This window comes from Diplotaxodon limnothrissa, linkage group LG2 (assembly GCF_057381915.1).
Source record: "Diplotaxodon limnothrissa isolate DT_005_m linkage group LG2, D_limnothrissa_male_GT1.1, whole genome shotgun sequence".
Classification (NCBI taxonomy): Eukaryota; Metazoa; Chordata; class Actinopteri; order Cichliformes; family Cichlidae; genus Diplotaxodon; species Diplotaxodon limnothrissa.
Genome location: NC_140597.1, coordinates 15,158,895 through 15,178,019, shown reverse-complemented (window position 1 = coordinate 15,178,019; position 19,125 = coordinate 15,158,895). Strand labels below are relative to the sequence as shown.

At 43.5% G+C, this 19,125-nt stretch overlaps 1 protein-coding gene across 1 annotated transcript; it reads left to right on the top strand.

Moving 5' to 3' along the window:
• The first annotated feature begins 1,311 nt into the window (after positions 1–1,311).
• On the top strand, positions 1,312–18,920 carry slc26a2 (solute carrier family 26 member 2). Its single transcript, XM_085367517.1, has 5 exons — positions 1,312–1,403; positions 15,825–16,441; positions 16,521–16,811; positions 17,100–17,548; positions 17,809–18,920. The coding sequence occupies exons 1-5, from the start codon at positions 1,370–1,372 to the stop codon at positions 18,611–18,613; spliced, it is 2,196 nt and encodes a 731-aa protein (XP_085223643.1). The 5' UTR covers positions 1,312–1,369; the 3' UTR covers positions 18,614–18,920.
• Positions 18,921–19,125: the final 205 nt, after the last annotated feature.

Below are 19,125 nucleotides of genomic sequence, written 5' to 3'. Positions count from 1 at the left end.
GATACACAGATCACATGACCCGTGTGACATGCAGTGAGTGGAAAAGCTGGACAGTCAGGGACGTGTCTATCTTTCCATTTCTCTGATTTCTTATCAAATGTTCAAATTCACACGCGGTGTGCTGGAAAGGAGAAACAGGTCCCTGAATCACCTGCGTGTACTGCAGGGCGTGTATGCACGTGTGCCACTCGTTCTGTCTGAGAACACGTCAGCGAGCTGACGGCGGACGTGTGAGCTCTCTGAATGCTTTGTGTTGGGTATCATGTTTCCTCTCTGACCTCTGACTCTGGGGTGAGAATTTTGGGGGACATCATTTGTCTCCCCAAATTCTGCAGCTTTCACAGACAGCGAGTTTGAACTCTGAGTCTGCTTTAACTTTGCGATGCCCACCCAGTGTGGTCACGACACAACCCCCGTCAGCCTTACACAACTGAGGACAAAATGAAAAGAAAGAGCTGAACCAGGTTTGCTGTGAGTACAGTCATGATGACTGACAGATATCCGTGTGTTTGTAATAAAAGCATCCAGCTCTTTTGGCCTGACGACTGTAGGGTGATATTTTTCACTTATCCTTGGACTCCAGGCGATTAGCGCATGCCTCACACCCACAGACTGTAAATAACAATGCAAACTTCTTGAACTCATGCCAGATCAAATAGCTGTAAGAACCTGTAACAGGAGCTGTACTGCCCATCCCCACTTCTAGTGGGTTGAACCTGAGATTCTGCCGTGTTTGAATCCAGGAGGACACGACTGTAAGAAAGAGGAACAAATTTTTAGGAGCTTCAGTTCACAGACCAACGAGACAAACGAGGTGGATCAGAATACTTTAATATCAAAGGAAATTCATTTGTCATTATTAGGTAACAAAAAAACAAAAACTAAAAAAAACTTCCACTAGAAAACAGGGAAAAGGGGCGGAGTCTAGTGATGTGTCAGAACAGTCAATGGTCAGAACAGTAGGAACCTGTAGATGAGTGCAGGTGAAGAGGCACAAACATCATTTCTACATGTTTCTGAGGGAGTGAAGAACGTCCACACACAAGTGTTTCCAGGGTTCATTGTCCTGCTGGAGCTCCATCTCAGCCTTTGGTCGCTGACAGTTCACCTGGCCGTGCTTCGCCAGTATCCTGGCAAACACAGGTGTGAGTTTTGACCTTTTCTTTAAGAAAAGGTGAAGCTATTAGATCTGCTGCCCCCTCCTGATCGGGTCTCGGGACAGTCAGGCTCATCAGTAACTTTGCGCATGTACGCAGCTCGTGTGACGTAACACGCTCCGTTCCACGCCATCACGCACGGAGTTGCGGCGGGGCGGAAAACAGATCCGCTGCGGGATTGGAGCGGACGGTGAGCGGCAGGGACGGCTCATATGGACTCGGTACCGGCACCGGGATCCAGCTCAGGTGAGTCCCCGCGCGAGTGAACGCCGCCTTGCTCCCGGTGTGCTGCGGGTTCGCGTGCGTGCGGCAGCTCGCGCTCAGGTTTGTTCCTGTCCACGTTTACACTGTTTACAAAGGAGCCATTCACGCCGGTGTTCACACCGGCTCCCCTGAGCCCCCACGGGAAGTGACAAGCCTTTGAAAACGGCGTCCTCGTTTCACCGTGACGCTCAGTAACGTTCTGCTCATCACACAACACAGCGCGCCGCCGTACTTCGTGACGTCACCGCAGTAGTCCGCTCGTGCCACGCTCTCACACCGGCTGTCCAGGTGAGGCAGAGGCACGCGTGCACCTGGATCAGTCAGCGCAGGGAACACCGGGACCCTACGTGCCTGCGCGTGCACACCGGCAGCGTGCACCACCTGTAACCCGTTTAGCACATCACACCGTCAGATTCCGCTGCTGCTCACGGAGGGTGGAGGTGCTCAAAAGGCCTTCATCATGATGATGTTGGTGTTTTGTGTGAGTGAGTGAGAGAGAGTGTGAGAAGGAGTGTACTACGTTTACAAATCTTTGTGGGGACCAACATCCTGGGGACAAAGTGTCCGTCCTCACGAGTTTGAAGGTATTTTTGACACTCAACATGTGGTTTTAGTGTCATTGCTACAGTTGTTGTTACGGTTATAGTTAGGTTCAGACTCAGGGTTAGAGTAAGCGGCTGGGGAAAGCATTATGTCAACTAGATGTCCCCGCAAAGATACGAAAACACGAATGTGTGTGTGTGAGAGCGAGAGTGAGCATGTGTGTGGTGGGAAGCGGAGTAAGTTACCTCCATCATCACCAGTCAGAGGGCGATGGTTAATCATCGTGGTTCAATAATGTCACAAGATACCGATAACATTAAAAATAAGAGACAGATAACGATAAAAAAAGAGAGTTAACCATTAAAAATAAAAGGGAGATAACGACTTAAAAAAAGAGAGATAACGACTAAAAAAATTAAATGGAGAGATAACAATTCAAAATAAAAGACAGATAACGACTAAAAAAATAATGATAAAAAAGAGCTAACGGTGAGAAATAAAAGAGAGATAATGATTACAAGTAAAAGGGAGATAATGATTATAAAAATAAATGAGAGATAACGCAAAATTTAGAGCAGCAGTGTCTGTAACATTCAGGAGGAATGGTCAACAGCCTGAAGGAGAGAATTCTTCAAATTGCAGATGAATATCCAACTGTGACAAACATTGTTCTGCATACAGGGTCAAATGATGTGTCCAAACAACAGTCGGAGGTTCTGAAACGGGACTTTACTAGATTACTAAATACTGTAAACTCTCTGAATGCAGCTGTATTCATCAGTGGACCTGTACCGCCCGTCAGAGGAGGAGACGAGAGATTCAGCAGGTTGTTTACACTGAATAAATGGCTTATATCAGCATGTGCTGACCACTCAGTGCATTTTATCAACAACTTTAATATTTTTTGGGAATGCAGGCATCTGTTTAACCCTTTAAGACCTACCATAGAACCAAGTTCGCCAGAGCTTATATTATATTTTTACATGCTGTGGTGCCATTTTTGGGAGCATTTCAAGTTGCTATACATCAATACAACAATTATAGCCCAGATTTTAGTAATATGTATTCATTAAGTGCATAGTAATCACATAAATTGCAAAAAAGTGCAATAAACTACAAAAAAATTTAAAATCGTTTTTGTTTTTTTAACATATATTTCTAGTTAGAGAAATTTAAGAGGCTTATCCCTCAAAACTGTAAATACAAAAAAGTTGCACAAAATAGTTTCCTACCACAGGAAATTTATTTTGAGTGTCTTCATAGTTTTATTTTTGAAATACACCAATTTTTATACACTGCAGGAAAAATGAAAATAAATATTATACTGCAAATTTGCAAAAAAGCAGCATATGCATCAAAATAAACTATTTCCAGCAGTGCAATATGAGTCCTAAGCATCCCAGAAACGACACAGAAAGTCATGAAGTCAAAGATAACTTTTAAAAAATCCAGTATAGGCCCTGACGCCCTGATGGTAAAAAAAAACTACATTTCCGCGAAAATGACATCACTTCCGGTTTCGGGCAGGTAATGGCGGACATGCAAAAGTTCGTGCTGACGTCTATTCCAACGTAGGAAGTGTTATGAACAGCTGATCGGATCGGCAAAGCCTGTTTCTGGAATATTATGTTTTTGTTGCTGTAAGCGCTTTTTATGCAGTTTTTGCAAAGCTTTATGTGGAAGGAAACTGTGACCGAGGACAAGCTGATGGCATAAGATGTAAGTACAACTCCTCCGGTTTCATATGCAAAAAAAATTATTGCGCTAGCTTACGTGGTTGCAGAGCTACCGGGATTTAAAAATAGTTATGCAAAACAGAGCGTGCCCGCTCCGACCGGCTCTAAAGGGTTAAAGCAAATGGATTTAATTTTAACAAGTCAGGGGTGAAACTGTTCACCTCCAACTTGTTTTATTCCATACGTCATCCATCTGTGCTTGGTGCCAAGGCTGAGATAAACGAGGAGTTATCTCATAAAGAGGAACAAACAGTACTCCAAGAACAGACAAAGCCCAGCAGAAACCTTGAGGAGGAGCTCCATTTGCCCCCACCCGGGAAGAGCCTCAGAAAGGAGAGACAACCCCTCCTAACTACAGTTTTATCAGTGAGGCCAGGGTGAGCAGGAGAGGAGGAGGGGTTGCTGTCTTATTTAATGAATCATTTCAATGTAAGCAGCTATCTCCTGGAAGTTTTCAGTCTTTTGAATATGTGGCTTTACAGCTGAAGGCCCCATCCAAAGTTGTGTTTCTTAATGTTTACAGGCCTCCCAAATACTGCACAGACTTTTTTAATGACCTCAGTGAACTGCTGTCTGTGATCTGTGTTGATTTTGACTGTGTAATTATTGTTGGGGATTTTAACATCCATGTGGACAACCCTCAGGACAAAGGGACTAAAGACCTGAGTAACACTCTGGGCAACTTTGGGCTGACTCAGCATGTAACAGAGGCCACACATAATAGAGGACACACTCTTGACCTACTGATCTCCAAGGGCCTGAGCATTTCAGAGGTTACTGTGTCTGATGTGGGCGTGTCTGATCATTACTGTGTTTTCTTTGAAAGTAAAATCTCAGCCCACACAAATATATCAACAACAGTGATCACAAAACGGTGTATAACTGAACACAGTAGTGCAATTTTTAACCAGGTCTTCCCATTAACACCTGACCTGCCCAGAGGGTCAGTCAATGAGCTCGTCAATAGCTTCAATGCTAAAATGTTAAATGTAATGGACACTATTGCTCCCATTAAGGTGAAGGTTATCTCTGGAAGGAAAAAGTCTCCATGGAGAAACTCCACACTAGTGAAAAATGAAAAAAGAGAGTGTAGGAAAGCTGAGCGCAGATGGAGAAAAACAAAACCTCCAGGTTCATTATGACATCTATAAAGAGAAACTTCACAATTATAATTTACAACTCAGGAGTGCAAGGAGGTCCTACTTCTCTGATATCATCACTAAAAACAGCCATAATGCTCGGGTCTTATTTTCTACAGTTGACAGGCTAACAAACCCTCCTGTGTCAGTTGCAGCTGAACTTCATTCGACCATGGCCTGCAATGACTTTGCCAAATTCTTCACAGAAAAAATCCAAAAAATTAGACAAGCAATTGGTACATCAACAGCAGATCCAGAATATGTACTGTGCCCACCGAAAAACTGTTTAAACACCATGAAACAGTTTCACCCTATTAACAGCAAAGACCTGGAGGACATCTTAGGTCAACTGAACTCCTCCTCCTGCTGTTTATATGTCCTGCCAACAAGTTTTTTCAAAAAGGTCTCAAAGACTTTGGAGTCAGACCTGTTACAGATCGTCAACTTTTCTTTAATATCAGGCATGTTTCCAGAACCACTAAAAACTGCTGTAATAAAACCTATACTGAAAAAGGACAATCTTGACAAGACACAAATGAACAACTACAGGCCCATCTCAAATTTCCCACTCTTAAGTAAGATCATTGAAAAAGCAGTTTCTCAACAGCTCAATTACTTCTTAACCCTTGTATGGTGTTCGGGTCTGTGAGACCCGTGTTCAGTTTTTTTCAAAAGAAAAATTAAACAATTAATTATTTTTTCACGTGTAAATGTGTTGTGTCTTTCCACTCACTCCACTTGATTATAACTGATTTATTTATAACATTTTATATAAAAGAAAAACGAGAAGCACATTAATTCATAAATGTGATCTAACAAAGGTAAAGGGAAAAAATTAACCATGTTTGCTGTTCATATGTCTTGTAATTGGGATGAAGTAAACATCTGTTGAGTAATTTAACATAAAATTGTTTGATAGTGTTAATTTGGAAAGCCAAAACTCTAGCGGGTCCACCAGACCCATGAACACTGGCTGAGTAACAAAAATACGAACACCACACAAGGGTTAACACAGAATAACTGCTATGATGCCTTCCAGTCAGGTTTTAGACAGAACCACAGCACTGAAACCGCTCTGACCAAAGTGTTCAATGACATATGTCTGAATACAGACAGTGGAAAAATGTCAGTCTTAGTTTTACTGGATCTCAGTGCAGCATTTGATACAGTTGACCACAACATATTACTCAAACGACTGGAGAACTGGGCAGGTCTTTCAGGAACTGTACTAAACTGGTTCAAAACATACTTAGAAAATAGGAAATACTTTGTATCAATAGGTAACTTCACATCTGAGCAGACAAGTATGACATGTGGAGTTCCCCAAGGTTCCATCTTGGGACCCTTTCTGTTTAACATTTACATGCTCCCACTGGCACAGATTATAAAGAACAACAAAATAAACTACCACAGCTATGCAGATGACACACAAATATATATCACAATGTCACCAGGAGACCAGGCTCTTGGTAAATGCATTGAGGAAATTAATTACTGGCTGTGCCACAATTTTCTCCAGCCAAACAAAAACAAAACTGAGGTAATAGTCTTTGGCGCCAAAGAAAAATGATTACAGGTCACCAGAGAACTTCAATCTATACACCTAAAAACCACAAACCAGGCCAGAAATTTGGGTGTAGTGATGGATGCAGACCTAAACTTAGAAAAACACATTAAGACAATAACAAAGTCAGCTTACTATCACCTCAAGAATATTTCAAGGATAAAAGATCTGATGTCTCAACAGGACCTGGAAAAACTAGTCCATGCATTCATCTTTAGTAGGCTTGACTACTATAACAGCATCTTTACAGGTCTACCTAAAAAATCAGTCAGACAACTACAGCTCATTCAGAACTCTGCTGCTCGAGTCCTCACTAAGACCAAAAAAGTGGACCACATCAGTCCAGCTCTGAGGTCTTTACACTGGCTGCCTGTCCGTCAGATGATAGACTTTAAAGTTCTGATGCTGGTCTATAAAGCTCTGAATGGCTTAGGACCAAAATACATCAGTGACCTCCTGACCCAGTATGAACCTTCCAGATCCCTCAGGTCATCTGGATCTGGTCTTTTATCAGTTCCCAGAGTCAGAACCAGACACGGAGAAGCTGCATTCAGCTTTTATGCTCCTTATATCTGGAACAAACTCCCAGAAAGCCTCAGATCAGCTGAAACACTCAGTTTATTTAAATCCAGGTTGAAGACTCACCTATTCTCAGCTGCATTTGAATAAAGCACCAAATCCACACTTTTAAGCTTAAATTTCAAAACTTACATTTAACTACTGATTTTATCTATTGTTCTGATTTTATCTGTTTTGATTTTATATACTGTTTTGTTTGTTAATTAGTTTGTTTGTTTGCTTGTTTTAATCAATTTTAAATCATGCTTTTTATTTGTTTTTGTTTCTAATGTCTCTGTAAAGCACTTTGAATCACATTGTTGTTGAATTGTGCTATACAAATAAACTTGCCTTGCCTTGCCTTGCTTCTGGGTTCGGGTGGCGTTTGGGTGGTGTTAAGGTTCAAAATATTGGGGATGGAGACAAGAGAAAAACCACAATAACAACACTGGTCCGGTCGGGTTGAGTCAAACGATGATTTAATGATCACACACGTGGGAGATGGACACTGATGCAGACAGCCTCAAAATCTCAAAATGGTGGAGCATTGCTCAAACTTTTATAGCCTCTGGTGCCTCCACCTTATCATACAAAGCCTAAACATTCACATGCTTTCTCTCACACAGCGCCTAAGCTACGACCTTGGCTCCCTGTTTATCTGCTCCTGCTGAAATGGGGCAGAAAACTCCAGCACACTCTGTTCTCTTCTACTCAGACAAATTAGATTTCTTATAACTCAGCAGTATAATGCATCATAAAACAATATCATTCATTCACAACAAGTCAGCAGTTTAATGTAATGCAAATCAGTTTAACTAATGCAATAGTTATCAGCTTCTTCTAATTCAGGAGAATAATGCAAACTAAAACTACATAATAATTCACAATCTTTAATTAGGGGTATAACATGGCATAAAATAATATTATAATCTAACAATTCCCCCTGATGAGGTCATTAGAATAATGACCTCACAAACACCCTGTAGCCCAGTGTGGCCGGGTTCATCTCTTCTCACTCCTGAGGTCCTTTGTCCCCCTGACGGGCAAACCATATGTAAGATGACCTCTGTGTTTGCGCAAGTCAGGTGCAAGACAAACTATTACTACAAGGATAGCAGGTCCAGATGACACTCCCCTGTTCTCCCACAGCTTTATTTGGTGTTCCCTTATACCATTCAGACGTAGACTAGAACCTCTGTCCGAAGAGCTCTTAACCTTTATTTTATTGCTGCAGCTACCAGTGTCGTCCAGTTGCGTGATCCTCTGTTCTTCTTACTTCAACCTCAGGGGTTAGACAACCCTTCAGTCGTGACACAGATCAGGGGATTATTCTGCCCCTATTTCAAACAACGATCTGTGTATCCTCGGGTCCTGTGTCTCCCGTGTATCCTCCAGAAAAGAACAGGAAGGCGTCCCCCTTTTGCCCAAGAGCCTCTCGAACCTCGTTGGTCTGGTGTTTCCGGATTTCCGTCAACCCCTTCATGGTTATTGCTGTATTTATGGGATTCATCCTTTTGAAGTGACTAGCTGGAGCCCAAATGCCATGACCCTTGGACCCAGTTGGTGTCTCTGCAGTCACTGTATCTGTCTCTGCTGCGAAGGACCCTCGTATCTCTGTGGCCTCGTCTGGTGTCTGTTCCTTTCTCTGTAAGAGACAGAAAACCAAAACACCTCTCTTCCTAACCCTAATAATCTAATGTTGTTATCTACTGACCTTCTAGTGATTCAAAATTGGTCTAAAACATTCAGAATGTCCCAGGGACTTATTCTAATCATATCTTATGTGTGTGTAAGCGTGTTTGCATTTAGCCCTCTGCACTCAAGGCGTTTCCTACACTTTATCAGTCCGGACAGTCACGCCGAACGAAGCTTCTGACCTTCAAAAGGCCAAGTGCCAACTCGTTATAAGCACATTTGCAAGGTGTGTCTGAAAATGATTGAAACCCCTCTTTTTAACAAAAGACAAAGAAATTAACAAATCTTCTAAGCGCTATTCAGTTCATTTCAATGAGTAATGATTAAACATGAAAGTGATAGTTTATGCTTTTTCACTGATTCTCTAAAAGGTCCGTCTTCTCGGACCGCTATTAGCTTAAGCTTTACCATTCCTAAATTATTAAAGACACAAATGAAGTTATAAATTGTTCAAATAATCCTTGTTTGATGTCAAAGCTCAACCTTCCCCCCCTTTTTTCACACATTCCAATGTGTCAAATCAACGGAGCTAGAACATTCAAAAAAAAAAAGTTAGGCAGCTACAAAGTTTCCCAGACTCTTAAGGTGATCCGCGTGTAACGTTCTGACTCAGGTATTTAATATTTTAATAAATGTCGTTTAATTAACTGCCACTATTTAAACTAACCTTAAAGACATAATTGAAGAAAAGATCACAAAGAATAACATGATATCAATGTTATGTAAGCGCGTGTGGCCTTCTATGCTCGAAGCCTTTCCCCTCAATAGATCAGTCAGACATTCGCGCTGACTGTAGCTTTTAACCCTTATTAACTTGAGCACAACTCTACAATGAGCAACAAGTTGCAATATGTATGAAAATGATCATGGTTACACCAGCAATGAAAAATTATATCATTATCCTAACACTTGTAAATAGAAGATTCATCAGAGGTTATAACAATCACAGGAACACAGATGTTAGTATAAGGTCAAAAGCTTCAATAAATGATCATCGATGCAATGCTTGTCGCATGATTCTCATACAATAATAATGCTGACATTAAAATAACAGTAAAACACCCCCTTTTGTCCCGTTTCACTTGACACCTAAACGTTTATAAATGCCTCTTTTATTCTTGATTTTATTTCCCCCTTTTCTCCCCTTACTGACCACAGCAGGGGGATCTTAGTTTTGAATCAGCCATGAATCCAGCTCACCTGATTCATCAGTGAGCTCCACCATCACTGGCGTCTGACAGGGTGGCGCTGCATACTCTTCCTTTAATGTCACTATTTTCAACCTGTTAATGAGAGTGTTTAAACCTGAAGTCGACTACGTCCACAACAAGTCAATACAGCTGTAAATGTGGCCAATTATCAATCTATTACCAATCAATAACAACAGATAACTTCTATTTTATGCATGCTTTTAATCAACCACTCACCCAGAGGATCTCCAATCCCAGGAAATGCCTTCTCCTCCTTTAATGAGTCTGTCCTCCTTCCATGCCCTGGTAACTGGTCCATCCAGAGCCATATGATCTCAAATATACATACGACAAGCCAAACCACACCTTGGTCACACCAACCCCTTTCCACCCCCAAGATGTCCAATGCCATCCTAGTATGGACTGTCAAATGTGGCTTTAACGCTGACTGTTCTGACAATCCATTTTATAACGTTCCTGGTCAGATTTGCCAATCTCTGCACCAGAGTTTTAAACGTTTCGCCATTTTCATTAGGTTTTATTTTTTATTTAGTTTCGACTCCAGATTTTCAATTTTTTGCCAGTTGTAATTAGTTTTTACCAATTCTTTGCTAGTTTAGTCTAGTTTTTATTTTCTGAAAATCCTTAGTTTCAATTTAGTTTTATTTGTGTTTTGCAAAAGTTAAGTGTAACAAACTCTCAGTTCCATCATATCAATCATGCTCTTCTGCTTATCCTTGGGTGTTGAGACTAATAGCTATTAATTCTTGCCGCACCGAGTGTTCCTAATTTTGGTTGAAGTCAATTGATAACCTTTTCCATGCGATTGTTTCACACCTTTATTTAGATGTCCCAGTCCTGTTATCTCGGGATACATCACGCTGCCTTATCTGGGGTTAGCTATTTTCTTGGAATGCGAGTTAAGTGGGTGAGCTCTTCAAAGAGGGGGAGTGTGCTCCCCCTGATGAGGTCTTCTAGGTAAGCTAGGTTAACCTTCTTGTGTGAACTTTTCAAGTGCACTTTTAAGGTTTGTGGGATTTTTTTTTTTTTTATAAATGTCCCTCAAGACCCCCTGATGACCCAGTAATTCATTTTTTGCGCACTGTAGTACACATTTAGTTTTTTGCTTGTAGCTCTCATACTCTACTTGCCACTCCTCTAAGTCCTGATGTTTCTTAGAGAGGACAACAGTACCTTTAAAATTATGTCACATGTGTGGGGGTGTGGCCTTGCCAATTGTTTTTCCCACCTTTTCAAAATGGCTGGCGTGCCCACAAGCACATTTTATGGAAGAGAGAAAGGTAAGCTTGATATTTACATTTAAAATGTTTTGTTAAACTCAGATTCTTATTTTATTCAAAAAATAAACATCTAGTAAATAATTTCAGGGGTCTTTAAGAATTAGGCTCATTTACTTTCACAGGGAACGTGACTAATTTATTAATGTGTGCTCTACACATTGGGACTTTATATTTATATTTATTTCACTTTTTCCTAATACCCAACTTTTGACCAAGGCGGAGAGAATTCTTAACACAATTATTAAGGGAGATTCAAACATAGATTTTTCAAAATATGCTGTTCGGCTCTTCTCAGAGGTCAGCTCCTGGCCGAGCCCCGACACCTGTGCCTTCAGCTTATTTTCTCCTGGTGTTTTGTCCATTCTGAGGTGCCTCCTGACCTCAGTTACTCCTCCTGTCTCTGGCACGCCCTTTTTGCTGCCCGATGGTCATTGTTGGTCCGTCACTGTCCTGCACAGTTTTAATGCAGAGTGGTTAAGGTCAGCATGGTTTTGCTCGGCCTCACTTTTCATCTGGGCTTAATGGGCGTCTCGTCACAGCTCTGTCAGCTGAAGCTGTCTTTTTCCATATGGCAAGAATGTGAAGAGTGTGTGAGAGGGGTGTGTCCGATCAGGCACAATGCTGGTGGCTTTGCGAGTGCCTCGTTTTCCAAATCCAGATGTTTATTTGTCACGTACACAGCAACAGAGAGAACAGTCTGTTGTTGGGATGGCTGAGGTCTTTCACGATCTTCCTGGTCTTGGTCCAGCACCACCTGCTGTAGATTGAGTGCAGGTCAGGGTGCTCGGAGCGGATGGTGCGCTCAGCTGATTGCACAACCCTCTGTAGAGCTTGTCTGTCTGGCATGGTGCTGTTCCCGAACCAGACAGTGATATAGCTGCTCAGGATGCTCTCAATAATTCCTTTATATAAGGTGGTCAGAATCGGTGGTGGGAGCCGGGCCTTTCTCAGTCTTCTCAGAAAGAAAAGACGCTGACGGAAATCTCCCCGTGTAGTGAAACGGGCCTTGGATTTAACTCTCTCCATCTCTGCTGCCTGAGATCGTTTTCCTGCAGCACTGTTGACAGTTTCAAGTTGTTGTGGGTCCAGCTGCTTTAGCATTTGGTCAGAGTCACATCGAAGATGGTAAAGGAGAGAGCAACGATGGTAGAGGGGAGAGCAGGAGTCCAGGGTCAGCCTCGGCTTTTCCGGGCCGACAAAGCAGCCTGTAATCAAGCATAAAGAGAAAAAACAAAACAAAACAAAAACAAAAACAAACGAACAGGAAAATCATGTTGTATTGGCTGTGTTACTCAGAGAGGGGAAAAACAACGGGACCAGGCCCTGTGTCAGCCTTCTCTCCCCCTTTTTTTGTTTTTTCTCACCATATAATCCTCTCATAACCCACCAAGCTGACAGGACAACACAGGTACATGTTAAAATTCTTAAGATCATGTTTAAAGCACAAAAATGGAATTTTCTTTCATTCAGTAATCACTTGTATTAATCAATCAGAAGAAAACATGTCACAATTTGACTTTTATTAACCACTAAATTTGTCGTGTTATCACTGGTTGTGATTTTTTTTTTTTTTTTTTTTTTTTTGAAGTTAAGTTGTTGTCCTGCAACCCAGAGGGTTTATTTGTTAGTAGTGGATAAACTTTATTGTGTAACGGCGGGTGTATGTTAAGCTTCACTGCTTTAAAGTTGCTGGAAAATCTTCACATGTTCATGGGTGTAAGCTGTTTCTTCATTGCGTGTATGTGCGTTTGTACATGGGCTAATTTAACGTTTTTTCTCAAACGAGGCATTTCTCTAGCACGTGCCTCTCTCTCACATTTCTCTGCTTGTGTGTGTTTTTATTTCACCTTTTTGTTGTGATGCTCCAGGCGCCTTCCCAACCTCCACAAGTCTGTTGGCCGCAATTTTATGTGTTAAAACTTCTCTTAATTTCTCCTTTAATTCTCTGCTAGCTGCTGTCTTTTCCACAGCTGCTGATTCTTGCTGATTTTGTGTCCATTACTATAATTTTGCTTCGGCCGCCGTGCTTGTGGGGGCAGTTGGTCCAGCCCCATAGCCACCTGTATCAACACACTGAGAGATTTATTTAATATCATTTTCATCACTGTTAAATAGACTAGCAGGCAAGACGCCCACCTTTGCACTGCAGACTACATGCCAGTCTCCCAACACACTCCTCTCTGAGTTTCAGCTTTAAAACCCAACCTCATTCACACCCTAGTCATTCAAAACCTTATTTGTAGTATCATAATCAGCAAAATCAGCGTTTTAATTACAGGCATGTATCATTGTTTGCAAATCAAAATTATAAAACTCAAAAACACGCTAAACAGCAACAAAAGTCCTCTGTGCGTGTCACCGCTCATTTGCATGTTCACACACCGTCTAAAAATAGCTCGCAGCGCTGCAGCTGCACGTCACACAGAGTCTCACACCAAGCTCAGGCAAAACTCTATTATTTTATATTACAAAAGACGTCTTGTATTTACAATCACTGACAGGCCTGACAGATTCAGCACCTAACAAATTTCGACAAATTTAAAATAACGGGTCTCACCGAAGAAAGTCCAACTTTTTTGTAGTCAATCAAACAGTATCTGTTACTTCTGGGAACAGTTTCTGACCTAACTTCTAAATCCCTAACTCAATTTAACTTTGTCCAAACAAGCACATGACACCGTTTTAAACGATGAGGAGACTCGGTAACTCCTAGCTTATTTCAGGATGCCCTGTACCCCACAGATAAGCCAAACTGAACTAACCCTGTTCGCCGACAGGTCAAGACCGCGCGTCCACGGCCAGGAGGGGGCGTAACCCCCGGGCTATGTGCTTCTTAGCAGACTTCTGGGCTGCCGTCCTATAATAATTTTCACCTAACCGATTTTGAGAAATTTTACCATAACGGGTCTCACCGAAGAAAGATAACTTTTTTACGACCAATTAAACAGTCTCTGTTACTTCTGGGAACAGTTTCTGACCTAATTTGTAAAACTATTAACCAGTCTCTGTTACTTCTGGGAACAGTTTCTGTCCTAATTTCCCTACCAAACTACCTGAGCCTTCAGCTCAATATCCAGGGACTCAAACCCAACATTCTCTGTTACTTCTGGGAACAGTTTCATATTTCTTCAACTTCATTAAATACTCTTAAGCAACTTTAACTGCATAACACACGGTGATTCTCATCAAAATCAAAACAGACACTCTACCAGTAATTTCAGTGAGTAGACTTTAATTTAGTCATATCCAATTTGGCACATTTTGGAAATAATTCAACAGGTAGTGCCTTACCTTTAGATAAGCCGGCTTTTGTCCACTCAAATCAGACCACTGGCTCGTGCCTGTCCGTTCGACAACCTCGGACCGTCCAAACTTTTAAATTCCACCCCAATACCACAGGACGAGCCCCCAAAATGTTAAGGTTCAAAATATTGGGGATGGAGACAAGAGAAAAACCACAATAACAACACTGGTCCGGTCGGGTTGAGTCAAACGATGATTTAATGATCACACACGTGGGAGATGGACACTGATGCAGACAGCCTCAAAATCTCAAAATGGTGGAGCATTGCTCAAACTTTTATAGCCTCTGGTGCCTCCACCTTATCATACAAAGCCTAAACATTCACATGCTTTCTCTCACACAGCGCCTAAGCTACGACCTTGGCTCCCTGTTTATCTGCTCCTGCTGAAATGGGGCAGAAAACTCCAGCACACTCTGTTCTCTTCTACTCAGACAAATTAGATTTCTTATAACTCAGCAGTATAATGCATCATAAAACAATATCATTCATTCACAACAAGTCAGCAGTTTAATGTAATGCAAATCAGTTTAACTAATGCAATAGTTATCAGCTTCTTCTAATTCAGGAGAATAATGCAAACTAAAACTACATAATAATTCACAATCTTTAATTAGGGGTATAACATGGCATAAAATAATATTATAATCTAACAGTGGTGACCCTAAACTCTGCAGCTTTTACTTGGAGCTGTTGAACGTTGACCAGAGGCAGATGTATTGGGGCGTGGTGTTCAGTTTGAAGAAGGGCTGCGACTCACAAGGACTGAAAATGCAGAAGTGTTTTATCTGTGCTGTGATGCAACATCAGAGGCAGGAAATCAGCAGAAAGTCATAAACGCACACACACTGAGCTGATCTCAGTAACCTCTGACCTCACAGCTTGAACTGTGACCACATTCAGCACACACACATTATTAGAATAAGACATACTCTCAGGTAAAGGTACCGGTCGTATCTCAGGGATGTTGAAGTGTGCTTACACGGTGGGCTGGACCGGTGAAGCAGTCCTTCCTGTCTCAGTAATGACTGCACGTCTCATCCCTGACGCTTTCTTTTGGTAGCTCATTCGCCAAACTGTCCTAGATTAGCCCAAGGTTTCAATAAATCAGAAAATGTTTACCTATAACTGGCAGGCGGTGCTAGTTGCATGCTCTCTTTACACAGAATGCATCTTTAAAATCCTTGATGCTGGTTTCACCAACTGGTATTCCAGGAAAGTGCAGTCCAGCGTTTGGCTAACGTCAGTGGCTCACAGCTCCTGTGGCTTTTTAACAAGTCCATCAAATTCCCTGACCACTTCGGGGGGCTGTTACAGTCAGTGGTTTGAGGTGAAGCTGAGAAGAATAATGGCTTTTTTCTCAACCTGAACACAGATAAAGGCTCAGCCATGCTTCACGGGGAGGACAGCTGTACGGCAGTAGAAGATGGTGGTGAGGAGGACCAGCACCGGCCTCTTATCCTGGAAAGAATTGAGAAGGAAACGGGAAGAACCTGGAGAACGGTTTTGTCTCAGCGGCTCAGGAAGCACTGCTCCTGCACGCCAGAGAAGGCCAAATCCAGAATCCTCAGCTTCTTCCCGGTTCTCCAGTGGCTGCCGCGCTACAAGCTCAGGGACTGGATCCTGGGGGATGTTATGTCAGGAGTGATTGTTGGAATCCTATTGGTTCCCCAGTCCATAGCCTACTCCTTATTGGCCAACCAGGATCCCATATACGGCCTGTACACATCTTTCTTCGCTTCCATCATCTACGCCCTCCTGGGCACTTCCAGGCACATCTCGGTGGGGATTTTTGGAGTGCTCTGTCTGCTCATTGGCCAGGTGGTGGACAGGGAGTTGGCCCTGGCGGGATACCTCCCGGAGAGCAGCCTGAGTGGGAATGACAGCAGTGTCCCGTTGGCTGGAAATGACAGTGGTGTGGTGGGATGTGACCGGAGCTGCTACGCGATTGCCGTGGGGGCCACAGTTACCTTTACTGCTGGGATTTACCAGGTAAGTGTGCAGGGGCACATGTGGGCTTTAATGACTGAGCATAGAACGACACTACCTTACTTCTGCTCATCTCTTTCAGGTGCTAATGGGCCTTCTGCAGGTGGGCTTTGTGTCTGTCTACCTGTCGGACTCCCTCCTCAGCGGGTTTGCTACAGGAGCCTCCTTGACCATCCTGACGTCTCAGATCAAGTACCTGCTGGGCCTGAAGATCCCCCGTCCTCAGGGCTGGTTCACTCTGTTTAAGACATGGTACGGCCTGCTGAGCAACCTCGGGAACACCAATGTGTGTGACCTCATCACCAGTCTGGTGTGTTTGGCAGTACTCATACCTACGAAGGAGCTCAATGACCGCTTCAAGTCCAAGCTAAAGGTAAAAGTGTGGCGATATAACACTCCAGTAAAACTAAAATTAAACCTCCTTTTGGCACCGTCGGCCCTAAGGATGCTGTTGGTGGCTCACCTGGTCATTTTGTGAAATAAACTCAACTGTTGGTTTGTTTCCTTACCGAACACATTTCCCTTTGTAAATTTATTATTTATTTATTATTATTTGTATAATTTTCCTTATTATACAAATATTCATTCTATGAAAACAAAAAGCACCCTGTTTCTACCTGTGTGGTTTACTCTGTCCTCGCCCTCACCTGTCCTTCTCTAGGCTCCGATCCCATTCGAGCTCTTTGTGGTGATAATTGCCACCCTCGCATCTCACTTTGGCCATTTCAACACCGAATATGGGTCAGGTGTGGCTGGGGCCATCCCCACAGGCTTCCTCCCTCCTCAAATGCCCATGTGGTCTCTGATCCCCAACGTGGCCGTCGACGCCTTCTCCATCGCCATCGTGGGATTCGCCATCACCATCTCACTGTCGGAGATGTTCGCCAAGAAGCACGGCTACACGGTGGATGCCAACCAGGAGATGTATGCCATCGGGTTCTGCAATATCCTGCCATCGTTCTTCCACTGCTTCACCACCAGCGCCGCACTGACCAAAACCCTCGTCAAGGAGTCGACCGGGTGCCAGACGCAGCTGTCAGGGCTGATCAGTGCTCTCCTCCTGCTGCTGGTTCTTCTGGTGATCGCGCCGCTCTTCTATTCCCTCCAGAAGTAAGAAAAGCAGGACGTCAGTCTAACCTCTAAATGATTGCTAACTAGTCTTCTTGCAGACTGACCTCCTGATGAGGTCGTTCGAGTCTCGATCTTAAGTTTTAATCGGAGCAGCTTTTATGGCTTGTGCCGTCTTTACCCCATCACTCCTTCAGCTCTTCCATGCTGAGGACGTTGATGCAGGTAGAGGCCACAGCTGTGTGTAAGCTTCTGATAGGCTGCGGTGATCCTCACCTCTCTCCTCTCCTGTTTCTGCTCAGGTGTGTTCTTGCTGCCATCATCGTGGTGAACCTCCGCGGTGCTCTTCGAAAATTCACCGATATTCCCTGCATGTGGCATGCCAACCGCATCGACGCCTTCATCTGGCTGATCACCATGGCAACCTCAGCGCTGGTCAACACGGAGATGGGGCTTCTTGTGGGGGTTTTGGTGTCGGCTTTCTGTGTCCTGGGCCGAACTCAGCGGGTCCAGGTCCTGAAGCTCGGCCGGGCTATGACCAGGGAGCATTACGAAGATCTGGCGTCTTACAAAGGCCTCCAAACGCACCCCGACGTGGCCATCTTTAGATACGAAGCGCCAATCTACTATGCCAACCAGAGCCTGTTTAAAAAGTCTCTGTACAGGTGTGTAGGACTTGACCCTGTGAAGGAGAAGAGCCGCCGTGTCAAGTTCCAGAACAGCAAACTGCAGGAAGAGGCTGCCGGAGTCCCAACTAGCAAAACGGACGAGAAAGAGGCCGAAGCTCCTGCAGCCGTCACCCTGATGATGGACACAGCCTCCCGTTACTTACGCAGGATAGTGATCGACTGCAGCGCCGTCTTGTTCCTGGACACTGCCGGAGTGAATGCTCTAAAGGAGGTCCGCAAGGATTACGGAGAGCTGGGGGTGGCGGTGGAGTTGGCTCAGTGTAAGACCTCTGTGCTGGACACGTTGGAACGAGGAGGATACTACTGCAACCAAAAAGGAGGCGACGCAGGAGAGAACCGCACGATCTTCTTCACTATCGAAGACGCCGTCCGCCACGTCGAAAGCCGCAGCACTCCTAACGGAGACTATAAGTCCTAAAGAGACAACACGTCTATGTTTACATGTCTGCAGCGTGTGGCTGCACAGATGTGCCTTTGTAACAGTTTTCTGAAGTCCTACCTTCATCTCAGGTTTCTGCATCCAGACAGGTGATCAATCACCACAGTGTGAACGTCCATGTACCGATAACTCACCTGTGGACTGTATAAGAAGAACCAGCCACCCACGAGGAAAGAATACCCAGACCCTACCTGACAGCTTGAGTCTGTGTCTAAGGCAGACTCAGCAAGTTTACATCTGCATAGTACAAGTGCTGCACAGTGTAAAATATGTGTTTTATACTGCACGTGGGAAATATGTGTTTCATAATGCACAGTACTGCACAGTGAGTACAAGTACTGCACAGTGTGAAGTTCAATTCAATTCAACTGTGCAGTTGGAAGTGTTCCCAACTGCACAGTACAAGTACTGCACTCTGTGTACAAGTACTGTACAGTGTGAAATATGTGTTTCATAATGCACAGTACTGCACAGTGTGTACAGCACAATGT

What these genes read in the sequence shown, in the direction of transcription:
- slc26a2 (XM_085367517.1), top strand. Translation starts at nt 1,370, where the DNA reads ATGGACTCGGTACCGGCACCGGGATCCAGCTCAG. An exon ending in TTACTGCTGGGATTTACCAG is followed by an intron (nt 16,442 to 16,520) that starts GTAAGTGTGCAG and finishes CATCTCTTTCAG; the next exon opens with GTGCTAATGGGCCTTCTGCA. An exon ending in CTCTTCTATTCCCTCCAGAA is followed by an intron (nt 17,549 to 17,808) that starts GTAAGAAAAGCA and finishes GTTTCTGCTCAG; the next exon opens with GTGTGTTCTTGCTGCCATCA.